Source organism: Hypanus sabinus, chromosome 26 (assembly GCF_030144855.1).
Source record: "Hypanus sabinus isolate sHypSab1 chromosome 26, sHypSab1.hap1, whole genome shotgun sequence".
NCBI lineage: Eukaryota > Metazoa > Chordata > Chondrichthyes > Myliobatiformes > Dasyatidae > Hypanus > Hypanus sabinus.
In genome coordinates, this window is record NC_082731.1 from 27,758,021 (window position 1) to 27,771,083 (window position 13,063).

General features: G+C 45.7%; 1 protein-coding gene across 1 annotated transcript in view; it reads right to left on the reverse strand.

The window, feature by feature from the left end:
- Positions 1–13,063, reverse strand: part of LOC132381349 (immunoglobulin gamma-1 heavy chain-like) — a 45,637-nt gene that overhangs the window by 17,070 nt on the left and 15,504 nt on the right. The window contains 4 exon segments of the mRNA XM_059950719.1: positions 674–991; positions 1,080–1,250; positions 1,253–1,375; positions 12,045–12,341. Coding sequence (XP_059806702.1) covers positions 674–991; positions 1,080–1,250; positions 1,253–1,375; positions 12,045–12,341 — 909 coding nt within the window.

A 13,063-nucleotide genomic window follows, 5' to 3' on the forward strand; every position in this document is an offset into this window, starting at 1 on the left:
ACACATGTGTACTCTGTACCATTGCTTCAGCACTAGTTCTGTGTCTGGGTGAGTACTGAGCACCTCTCTGGTTTACTGGAACTCAATAAGTGTTTCTGAGATACTGATGTGCAAACATGGATCTTACAATTATCTTGCAATCAATCCCTCACTGACAAGGCCAGCATTCCTTGCCCTGCTACAGCCGGCTGATCACAGAGCAGTGAAGAGTTTGGTGTGGACCTGATGGATATGGGTAAACAGGGTAGGATGGCCAGTGTCCTTCACCAAAGAACAACAGAAAAATAGTTTGTAATCTCAAATTAGAATCTGGCACAGTCACCTCTGGTTGTGTGTTCACGCCGTTGTCCTTAGGCTTGGGAACAGACTGTAGGTCAGTGATCCTGGTACTAGTACTGCTGCACTCTCACACTTCTGTCTGAGATGCGACAGAGGGGCCCAGACGGGCACTTACTGATGGACAGACAGACCTTCTGTTGGTAGTTTGGAAGAGAGTCAAGTTTTGAAAGCATCAGATGAAATGTGATTCTTTCCCACTCACTGCCTCTGCATTATTGATCCACTCACACAACTACAACAATGCCACACTTGCTGTTACCTATTGCCCTTGCTTGGCCCTGGGTTGTGGCTGTGGCAGAGGATGTCAACAGTGGAGTGAATCTCAGAATCATACCTTGAATGTTTTTCACATCCTCCTTGACGCTGGTGTTGGAGGGGGGATGAGACACTGTGCACCTGAAAACTGAGCCTTCCTTCCACTCCTCTGTGCTCACGGTCAGGACGTAGCTGGCAATGAAAGTCCCCGCCTGTTCCAGAGCAGTTGGTCTCACACTGATGTTGGAAGAGATCAGAGAGTCCCCTTTCTCCCAGGTGATGGTTATTTGGTTTGGGTAGAATCCAGAAGCAATACACTCGAGAGTGACCGTGTTCCCACTCTTGGTCTCTCCCTCTGGTGGAGGCAGCAGTCTGACTTTGGGACCTTTTGTCTCCACTGGAACTGATGGGCAAACAATGGAAATGTCAAACATTTTTACTGAGGTAACAACGTTGTCCATTTTAATCGCTGACCTCTTGCCCACCTTTGGTACTTTTTGTCCGTGCTGATACTGGTGAGGTTGAAGAAGGTTGTTGGGCAGAGCAAGTGTACTCCACCCCACTGGCCCACTCCTCCACACTGGTCTGGAGTTGGCTGATCACTGTGTCTCGGGTTCCTTCCTCTCTCGGTTTTTTGGTTTTTTGATTTTCTCCCACTTGTTCACCTGCCAGTGGATTTGGACCTGGCTCAGATCAGCACCCACAATCATACACACCAGAGTAGCGGTCTGGTTGATCCACATCTCTTCAATGGAGGGATTTTGGATAAAGACAGACAACTCTGTAGATGAGAAATAGAAAATTTACAAACTGGACAATATCTGCTGTCAGCTGGCTTGACAACTTCAGCTCAGACTTATCCTGAAGCTCAATTTGTACAGAATTGTACATTGGAATGAAATAAGGTTTGTTTGCAGAGTGGGTTGCTCATCTCTGCTTACAACCTTTGACTGAGAAAACAAAATGAAACATCAAGGAGCTTATTTCCTCAGGACTCAGTTGGGTAACAGCAGGGACTGCAGGACAGTGGCCCCGCATATCTGTTTGGACTGAACCTGGGATTCCTCCAGATTGAAAATTCTGATGCGACTTTCGAATCTCCCATGCAAAATCTGTCCTTTCATCTCTGTAACTTGCCTGCCGCAATCAATGATCTCACTTTGTTCCAGTTGTCCTGTTCACTTCATCTGTTTCCATCTCTACACTTCAAACCTCCCTGCCATTCTGCTTCCTGTGGAGTCTGCTTTTCATTTGCTGAACACTCATAGACACGGCTTTGTGTCCCATCATCCACATCATTAGTAATATCAGTGAATAGTTGCAGGGCCAACAAAGATCATTGCAGGACACAGCTCATGATTAAATCCTGCTGGTTTCAGTCCCCTGTCACATGACACAGTGATAATGGAGTTGTCGATGAACGATTGCAAACAATTTCAGTCAATTACTCTACAGCAGATCCAGGCGTGTGGGGGCAGCCTCCTCAGGCCAACATCGGGCAGACACTGGAAGAGCTGAGCACCGTGATCACTAAACATGAAATAGCACACCCGGATTTGAACCAGGCCAGAGACTAAAGACCACAGTGCTGGTTGTGATGACCAAGAATATATGGTCAAGGAACGTAGAAGTATGCTTACTGGACTTTGAGATGGTGAACTGGACAATATTCAGAGACTTATCTTCAAATCCAAATGAAAATGCCACAGTTGTCACCGACTTCATCAAGACCTATGTGGATGAGTGTTTCCCTTCGATAACATACCAGACATACCCAAATCAAAAGCTGTGGATGGTCCAGGAAATTCATAGTTTACTGAGGGCTCGGACTATGGCAGTCTAGGCTGATGACCCAGCATTAGACAAGAAGCCCAAGTACGACCTGTGGACGGCTATTTTAAGAGTGAAGAAAGACATCTTGTTCAAGATGGTGCCAGCATCTCTTCCTCAATCAACATCTTCCAGAAAGCTCACAAAAATATCCTTGTGACTTTTTTACATCTGTTTTTAACCTTCAGTTTGTTTCTGGGACTGTTAGAGTTAGAGACTGTGATTTAGATTGGAGATTGTTTCAGTGATCCAGCACTTTGCTGTCTCTGGCATGTACTCAGACAATGCAATAAAACTTCAAGACAGGGTGTGAGCTGATGATTGACACCATTTTGTCATTTAAAGTATCCATTAACTGAGCCAGAGTTTCGGCACCGACTGCCTATCTTTTGATCACTGCTGGAGATGGATTCTGTGAGCGGCCTGTTGCTGTGTTGCTCACTGTTACAGATGGGTTGGCCTCTCTGCCTCGTGTGGTGCCCCTCTCTTCTCTTTCAATGAATGTCAGTGATATCAGAGATATCAGAGATGGTATTGTGCTTCTGTGTTTATGGATTGGACTATTGTGTGGATTGTAGTAATGAACTGTAGACATTTTCATATTCTGTGTTTTTATCGCCCGTTCCTTTTCCATTTTGTTGTGCGAGGGGAGGGTGTTTGTGGATCGGTATTCTGTTAGTTTTTTGTGCAGGGGAGGGGTTGTTTTTGGCATCAAAGTTCCTGTTCCATTTTGTGAAGGAAAAGGGGGTTATTGATGATTGAGATACTGTTTTTGGACTTATTCTCAAAAATCCTGCCTGCCAAGGCCTTCTCATAGCCCTTTGTGATTTTTACAAATGACCTGGAGGGGTAGGAGGGTTAGTAAGTTTGTTGATGACACAAAGGTTGGGAGTGTTGTGGATAGTCTGCAATTTTGTTCGAGTTTCCAGCGAGACATCGACAGGATGCAGAACTGGGCTGAGAAGTGGCAGATGTAGTTCAACACAAATAATTGTGAAGTGGTTCATTTTGGTAGGTCAAATATGAAGTCAAAATATAGTATCAAAGGTAAGACTCTTGGCAGTGTGGAAGATCAGAGAGATCTTGGGGTCTGTGTCCACAGGACACAAAGCTGCTGTGCCGGTTGACAGTGCATATAGTGTGGTGGCATTCATCAACCATGGCATTGAGTTCAAGAGCCATGAGGTAATGTTACAGCTATATAAGAACTTGATCAGACCCCACTTGGAGGACTGTGTTCAGTTTTGTTCACCTCACTGCAGGAAGGATGTTGATACTACAGAAAGGGTACAGAGGAGGTCTATGAGGATGTTGCCTTTATTGGAGAGCATGCCGTTTGAGAATAGGTTGAGTGAACTTGGCCTTTTCTCCTTGGAGCTACACAGCATGGGAGGTGACCTGATAAAGGTTTAAGTTGATAAGAGACATTGATAGTGTGGATAGCCAGAGCCTTTTTTTCCAGTGTTGAAATGGCTAACTTCAGGGGGCATAGTTTTAAGGTGCTTGGAAGTAGTTATTGAGGGGATGTCAAGAGTAAGTTTGTCACAAAGGGAGTGGTGAGTGTGTAAAATGCACTCCCAGCAACAGTGGTAGAGGCAGATTCAATAGGGTCTTTTAAGAGACTCTTAGATAGATACATGGAGCTTAGAAAAAGAGGGCAATGGGGAAGGGAATATTCTAGGCAGTTTCTAGAGTCAGTTACATGGTCAGCACAACATTGTCCGCCTGTAATGTGCTGTAGATTTCTATGTTCCTGTACACAATCTTTTGTCTCCTGCCTGGCCTCATTCACTACTTAGATATCAAGTATTGGACACACTCTCATTGGCACTTCTATGTGTTGATTAAGGAAACTTTTCTGAATACATTTGACAAACTCTATCCCATTTATACCCTGAACGTTCCTTATTAACTGTCTCCACAAGTTACATCCAAAACATTTTAACATCACATTTATTGAACTTGGATTGGTACATTGACAAACACAAAGATTTAATACATTTTGCAGTCCCAGACAGGGTTGAATCCGTTCAAACGTGACAGAAGAAGGTCTGAGAATATACCAAGTAACTCAGAGATTTGTAGAGAACCATGTTTGTAGTTTAATTTGGGTCCTGATTTTAATTTCATTCTTAATTATTTTAAAAGGTCCAGGGTTTTATCATGTTTTAATCAGCTAAATAATCCTCTCTGATAATTAATAATCATAAAACTAACAAAACTAGGGTTTCATGGATTAAATCACGCAGTGTTACACACAAGATTTAAAACTATCAGTCAGAACAAGTGAGACATTGACCAGGGTGGGTTTGCTGTGAGATTTATTGATGCTTCGGAACAGGTTGGTTGTGAGCGACTCATGACCCACCACACAGGAGAAAGTGGTGCCGCTCTTCCACTCCTCAGGAGAAACCTTCAGCTGACTGGTCATTGTGTTCCAGCCTTTTCTGGGGTCCTTGGTCACCGGCTGGTTCACAAACCCTGTCTTCAGAAGGGTGTCATTGGCCATCCAGGCCACATAGATCTCTGCGGGAGAGAACTTGGTGACCAGACACATCAAGGTCCCAGTCTGATCGGTGTCTACCTCATCCAATGAAGGGTGGAGGAGGTAGACATGAGGACGAGTCACAACAATACCTGGAATAGAGAGAATATCAGTTAGAATGAATCTTCCAATAATTCCCTCCTTACCCGACACATTCTGGTCTTGTACCAACATGAACAATTTCTAAATCTGAGAGGATTCACTTTATCCCCTTTCTGCTCATCATTGGGATTTGTGGAGTGGAAATCTTGAACCTGCTGCATTTTACAGCTTCCAGTGAGGTTAGTCCATTCAGTTCAATCAATGGGAGTCACTGAACACAGCGACTCGACAGAAGGTGGAACTCAGTCCCTGGACTTGCATCACCCTGTGCTGTTTGTTCCATCTCCCCTGGAGCGGGGTTGTAGTCTCAGCTGTGTACGTGTGAGAGGGAGTGAGAACATGTGGAGCTCTCTCCCACAGAAAGCACTTGAAGAATTATCATGTAATATATTCAAGAATGGGTTGTATATACTTTTTTGGGTGAATGGATCAAAGGATATCTGGAGAAAACAGGGACAGGGATTGAATTTGGATGATCAGCTGAGACCAGATTAAATGGTTGAGCAGATCAAGAGACCCAATGGCCAGCTCCTGTTCTCATTTTCTATCGTCTATCACAGTGCTGGATGGTGATAAATCTGTCCAATTGCTAAGATCAGTCTCACACTGAATTCTGTCCACACGTACCTGTGTCCTTCCTGATGGATTTCTTCACCGGTGTTGGCAAACTCTCGTCCTCTAACACACACGAGTACTCAGCCCCACTGTTCCACTCTGCAGCAGGGACTGTCAGTCTGCTGGTGATCATGTCTTCACCTCCATTGCTGTCTGGACCCAGAGTCCTCATCCCATCTTCCCTCTTCCTTCCGTCCACCTGCCAGGTTACACTGAATCCCTGTAAATCACTGTGAACCACCTGACACAGAATGGTCGCTGTCCTCTTCGTCCAGATCTCTTCGAAGGAAGGTTTGCTTAAAGTGACTGAGGGGCGGGTATCTGAACAGTCATCTGGGAGAAACGTCACAATTATTATTTCACCATTCCCCGATGGACGACTTTCTCACTGACAAGACCAGCATTTCTGTTTGTCTCTGGTCAATGATTTGCCAGTCCCATCAGGAGGAGATGAGACCAATCTACATTGGTGAAGAAAGGAATCTCCCCTATTGCGCAGACAGGGTAATCACCCTGAGTGAACGTATATGAAGAATTTTGGCCCTCACATTGTTTTTCGCAGTTTCATGGTCACTTTTACTATTACCAGCCATTTATTAAAACAAATACATAAAATACCCAGTACTTCAGAGTGTGTCTGTGAACAGAAAGCAGAGCAAATTTTCAAATAAAAATATTTCAGAATATACACTTCATATTCCAAAATTTAAGTATGATAAATATTTAGTTTTGTCAGAAATATTAGAAATTCACTTTTGTACTTGATGGTGTGTAACTAACATCTGCTTTGTCAAAATGTTATGTGTTCAAGCCACCCTCCAGAGGCTTCTACACATCGTCCAGGCTGACTGTTCCCACACAGGAGCAGAGGGAGAGCTGCTCTGCTGGAAATTCAGTCCCAGCTGAAACACAAATCAGGGGCTGGGATTATGTTCAAAGGTAAAGGGAGGGAGCATATTGAAGATGAGTCTCAGTGATTTCCAGAGTGTCTGTCCAGTGAAATGATCTGGATTCTCCTCAAGTTATGAAAGCATTTTTTGAGATACAATTAGTACAGCTTTGGAAAACTGGATTATGTTGGTTGAGAGTGGAAAATCAACTGATAACTGGCCAATTTAATTGCCAAGTGAGATTAAAAAGACTAAGCCGTTGATCCAGAAGGTGAAGTAGGAACTAGTAATCGGCTCACTACTCTTTGAGGCTTCCCTCACCTCAGCACTGAGCCTGGCTCCATGGCCGTGGCCTGCAGACATCGGTCTCCTGGACCAGTTGTAGTGCTGAACTGGTGACGTGGCTGTGGATTTACTTCAGGGGACTCTGCCGTTCAGTTTCTGTGGATAGTTTGTTTGTATTTTTTTTTGTTTGCACAACTTGTTCTTTCTTTTCTACACATTGGATTTTAACTCTGAATTCTATTGTGTTTCTTTGTATTGTGAAGTAAGAAGCTGGTAGGGGATAAGTGGAAAATATAAATGGCTGAAGCAGAAAGAATCTGATAGGACAGTGGAACATGGAGGAAATTGTATGAGGAGCAGAAACAAATAGAGATGATGGACAGGTGAGAAAAATTGTGTAGCCCCCTGGTAAGCCTCAGGCTCGCTCAGCTCACTTCTGTCTAGGGGAAGCAGCCTTCGGCCCTGCCAAGTTTGTGTAGATGCTGTGTGATGTCCCCACCATGCCAAACAACAATCAGTACACCACATGTACACCACAAATGATTACACTTTATAGATCTTACTTGAACTATGTACTTAATGAGATAATATATAAAAGGAAAAGTAAAAGTCCAAACACTTCATGCACGACCATTGGAGCACAGTTAATGAAGACTTCTTGCCACCATTCGATCCCTTCCGACCTCCTCGACCCGCCGCCTGAGACCAACAATGGTGGTCGACCAAACGCTCCACATGAATCTGTCCACGTCTCCTCTCCTCGCCGAAACCCTGGGCCTCGGACCCCCGCTCGGGGTCTATTCCGTCACCCAGCCTTACCATATCACATCTTCTCCCTCTAACTCCCTCGCACTGTCTCCTTAAAAGTCCACGCAACACTAGCTTACAGACCCACAAGAAAGAAGAACAGCTATCCCAATTGGTTAACAAATGAATACAAATCTCGTTATGTAATTATAACCCAAACAAGCTGCGAGTGAAAGTACTTTCACCAGTTAACATAACAAAGAGGTATTTTTACTTTTAACTTAACAAAGAAGCCATTTTAGTAGCCTTAGCAGTAACATGAAAGAAGAAATCCCTTACACTCTCCCCCCACCAAATTTAGTCATGTCCTCATGACTTCTAAATAACTCGCCAACCCTTCCTGCAAACACAAAAATCTAATCCAGGTACAAACAGTGATGTTGCTCCCCAAACAGTAGACCTCACGCCCTGTTCCTCAGGCGCGACATAGGCCAACCTATCTGGGAGTTTCCTAACCCTCTGAGACCTCCATACCCCCTCACCTAAACCCTTCAGGCTTGGACACCCTGGGGATACCTTGGGTCTGCTTGCCAACTCCTCTCTCAATCTCACACTCATGCCCCCACTGCAACTCGGAGCCCCCGTTCCTGGTCCAGGGCCCCGCTTCTTTTCCTTCAGAGTCCTGTAGTAACCCACGCTGCCCACAGTTGGCCCTCCCCGCTACACCTGACTCAGTGGGAGAAGGGCCAAAGGTCTCTTCCTCAATCAACCACACATCCAGCACATCATCCTTTGAATCCGTATTCTTCCTCATTTCTGCGATCAGTAGCTGCTGTTTGATTTTCTTCAAACTAAAGCACTTGGCCTGGACTGCTCCTGCAGCCTCTTCAGCCTCCTGCAATCAAGACATCAGCTTCTTCTCTGACTCCTCCAACTCTCGCCACAGTCTCAGCAGTTCTGACTCACGCGTCCTGGCCGTCTCAATCTGGGACGCTGTTACCCCACCAGCTTCTTGCACCCTGACCCGAAAAGCAGCGGTTAAAGGATGGTCACCCTCCAGTTTAGTGTTCACTGAACTTATCTCCAGTTTTTTATTCCTAATGACTTCTTCCAAGTCAACTTTCAGGTTTTCCACTTCATTAATTTTTTGTCACACAGGCTCCGGCACTCACCTTGCATCATAGTCCCGCAAGGCGAAACCAACCGTAGACGATCATCCACATATGCCAAAAATCCAAACACCTCCACATCCCCCATGGTCTTCCCCATGTCCTGCAGGAAGGTTACAAGGGCTCCGGATACGCCCTGTGGCATCTTTTTGGACCTGAAGCATACTAGGGGACCTATAATGGCCGTCTTCTCCTTGTCGGCCTCACTCATTGGGATCTGGCAACATCCACTCCTCAGATCCAGCACCTTAAATGACTTCACACCACTCAGACAGGCCATTGCCTCTTCGGCCCTTGAGGCCATATTCTGGTCAATGACAGTGCACCTGATCAGGGACCTATACTCCACACACATGCTGCCTACGTCTTCCACGGCTGCAGGGGCCAGTGGCCACAACCTCTCTCTCACCGAGGTGTCTTCAGTGGTCATATCCCCTTCCTCGTGGTATTTCAGAGAATCCACCAAGAGGGTCTCACCCTCAGATACTTCCCCCAGGCCGTACCACCACTGGCTCTCGTTTAAATTCGGTACCGGCCCAATGCTGCTACACACGTCCGCACAAGCAGCTCGAACACTGGGTGTACAGACAATGTCCCCAAGCAGCTCTCACCCACCTCCTCCTGGCAGGCCCCCATGCACCTCCTCACCAGTGGGGTGTTGGTTCCCTCCAGAATCAAAACGCTGCCTGTCTCAACAGTGTCCGGTCATATCAGCATTAATGATTCACGAACCTCAGTCACCCCCACATTGGCCTCCAAGAACTCCAGTTTCACTGACCAATAACCGTCATCTGGATAATCAATGGCACTGGTACACCAAATCTCCAGTGCCCTTAATACAATCAAGGGTAAATGCTTCAAATACCGGTTGTAGAATGAACTGTACAGCAACTTGACCTGCACCGCGGTGCCAAGGATGGCTTTAGCCATAACGACACCCGAGTGCATGGTCCCTCTAAACCTTCAGGAATAGGGTCTGTTCCTCTCGGGAGTTCCTTGGTACATTGTGGGGCTCGTCCGGATTTTGAAGCCGGATTCTCTCGCACCCCGAATGAGAATCATACCCCAAGCGAGAGGTCACAGTTGAGGGGGCTCGTCCGGGATTGGATTCTGCGGAAGCAGTGTGATCACCCTCTTTAAATTATGCATGGTGAAGGGATGGAAAGCTGGTGTGCCTTTGTGGTTATCACTGCATGCGTGTTGGGTGGGGAGGCTTTTGGCACCCCAGAGGTCGTTGTTCGAGTTCAGACTAGCGCTGACAAAATGGTGGTGGGACCATGGGCTGTCCATACTGTTAGGAGAGAGAGGAAAGACTGGTCGGAATGTTCCAGCTCTGGGAGGCTCTGCCCGGTTGTTGGAATAACGTACAGCCCTAAAGGTGCAGAGATGGGGTTGGAGCGGACCTGTCAGTTGTTAGGTGAGTGGCAGTGCTTGGCTGAGGGAAAGTGACAGGGATTGCTTGGAAGTTTGAGTAGGCGGACTGATGACGTTGTTAGAACTGTCTGGCTCAATTACCTCGAAGTGACAGCTGCCAGTTATCGGAAAGCGGGGGAAAATGTGTTTTGGTTTGACTGGAAGTCAAATGCCACAGGTGGGGGGCTTACCATATCTGTAGCAGAAGATTGGTGGAAAGTTTTCAGGGTATCTTCTTTGGCTAGGGGGGTAAGATAAATTGTTTGCAGTGCCAGGGGGATCAGTCAAGGGGATCAGCCCCTCCCTCAGTTGTTCAGCTGAGCCGAGAGGTGTCCGGAAACTTAGCGGAGGCCCATTGGGGGAACGGCTTGAGGTCTCTGGGGGCCATTGTTTGTACACTCAGTGGTTGGACTTTGATAAGTTTGGTGCCTTTTACTTTTCCTTTTATATTATATCTCTATTAAGTATATTGTTCCAGTAAGATCTATAAAGTTTAATCATTTAATCGCATATGGTGTACTGTCTGTTGTTTGGCATGTTGGGGACATCACACAGCATCTACACAAGCTGATTACCTAGTTTGGCAGGGCCGAAGGCTGCTCCCCCAGACAGAAGTGAGCTGAGCGAGCCTGAGGCTTACCAGGGGGTGACAAGTGAAAGGATGAGGGGATTAGAAAAAAAGAATAAAATAGTGAGGGGAGATTAATGAAGTTGCCGGAATGAGTATTCATGCCATCAAGTTGGCAGGTATCCAGATGGAATATGAGGTGTTGCTCCTCCAACCTGACTTTGACCTCACCATTGCAGTAGAAGTGGCCATGGACAGACATGTTAGAATGGGATGGGGCAGTCAAACTGAAATAGGTGGTCATGAGGATAATGGAAAGTTGAATTGAAATATGATTAGAGACGTCATCAGTTTGAATGACTTGTTCTCTTCTTTCCTGTTAAACTTCAATCCCATTGTATACCAGAGGTAGGTCTGGAATCCAGTCAATCGATTGTAATAAAATTCATTGATGAATTGCATACACAGCCAATCACTATATTTCACACTTTTCTGTTGAACAATGATACTGTTGGGTAGAACCAGCTGAGAATGTTGCATTGAGATTACCCTGGTAAAAGAACATTGGCACGGGCTCTGAAAAACAGCAGGGACATTTTCCACCTGGAAATGGAAGATTCATAGATTTAAGTGTTAGCTATTTTTACCTCTTTTCTGGTGCTTGGAAAAAAGGGAGCCCCACATATTCCCACTCTTTATCCTCTGCATATCACATACTATTGGGTTGAGGTTATGTCAGCCATGATAAATGCATGTGCTCTCTAAACCTGTTCAAGGGTCTGAGGACACAAGGTCACAACATTCACTTGAGGATTGGGCATCAACTCAAAAATAATCTAGGCACCTACATTTCAGTGAGTGGACAATCGACAGAAGAGTCTCACAGGAAACACTGGAAACAGACTCTGGAGACTGAAGCGAATACAAAATTGCAGAGATATTTTTTGAGGAAGTAACACTGAGAAGACAATGAAAAGGGGAAAGGGAGATTTTCTCCAGATGGTAAAGCATGGGACGTGAGCTTTGCTCACTAACTTATTTTCATTATAACTACAAACAGAGACAACTAAAATTATTGAGACACAATGGACAGGTGACCCTAATCTTACACCCTTCCTGCCCAGTAGATGGGGTTAAAGCTGCTGGTGACATGAGTTGATTCAAAGTGCAAAGATCATCTGTACATCACTCAACAAGATTGACAGTAGGGACAGGAATTGTGTGGGAGTATCAGTTAAGTAGTTCAGTGCTGTAAGTTAATTAATTTTTCTTCAGACATCACTCACCCTCTTGATACGTCATGTTGACCTGACCACTGAAACCGGAAGGAGTGTGATTCACTTCACAAGTATATTTCTGTTTCTTCCATTCCTGCACAGGCACTGTCAGGTAAGCGATTGTTTCAAATCCACCACCAGATCTCCGAGTGGAAGGGAGAACGATGCCTTCTTGGGCAGATCCAGCTTTTTTCCAGGATACCTGAACGTTGTCAGGAGAGAATCCAGATATCACACAGCCCAGGACAGCATTTGCTTGACTGTGGATCACCTCCCGAGATGGAACAAGGGAGCTGAGCTTCGGAGCTGTAACACATTTAATATCTGTCAGTACATGATTGCTTGGTCCATGCTTTGGACTTCATTCCCCCTCATCCCGGGCAAGTTCCCCAGTTCCCTCTCAAGAATGGTGTTAATTTACAGATAGTCTGATGATCTGATGGCTCACACCAGTGAGTGGGAGGGCTGGGTGTATCACTTGGGCCTCCCAGCAGTGTGTCCCACTATGCTATGATAATGCAGAGAGGTGGGTCATGGGGTTGAGGTGCAGACCTGCCGTGATCTAATTGTTTAATGGAGAATGACTGAGACCAGCTCCTGTGAGCAGGAGTACATGGTGTGGTACTGTTTCCACTGGAAAGTTTGGGAAACACAATTTTTCTTTCAAGAGGGAATTATTTTGTTGTAACTGCAAAGGCTGGTTCAGATCTGTGAGAAGATGGTTAAAGAAGGGCAATGGAGTGAATCCATTCATCACATTCACCAGGGATTGCTTTTACCAGAAGAGGGGCAGCTGCAGGGTGGAGGGGGAAGTGCAACAGGGGTGGGGTAAAATTTAAATTTAAATTGTTGATCTGCATGCAGGCGCATGATGGGCCAGCAGTCTCTGTATGTAATGCATACAAAATGCTGGAGGAACACAGCAGGCCAGACAGCATCTATAGGGAGAAGCACTGTCGATGTTTCGGGCTGAGACCCTTCGTCAGGACTAACTGAAAGGAAAGATAGCAAGAGATTTCAAAGTAGGG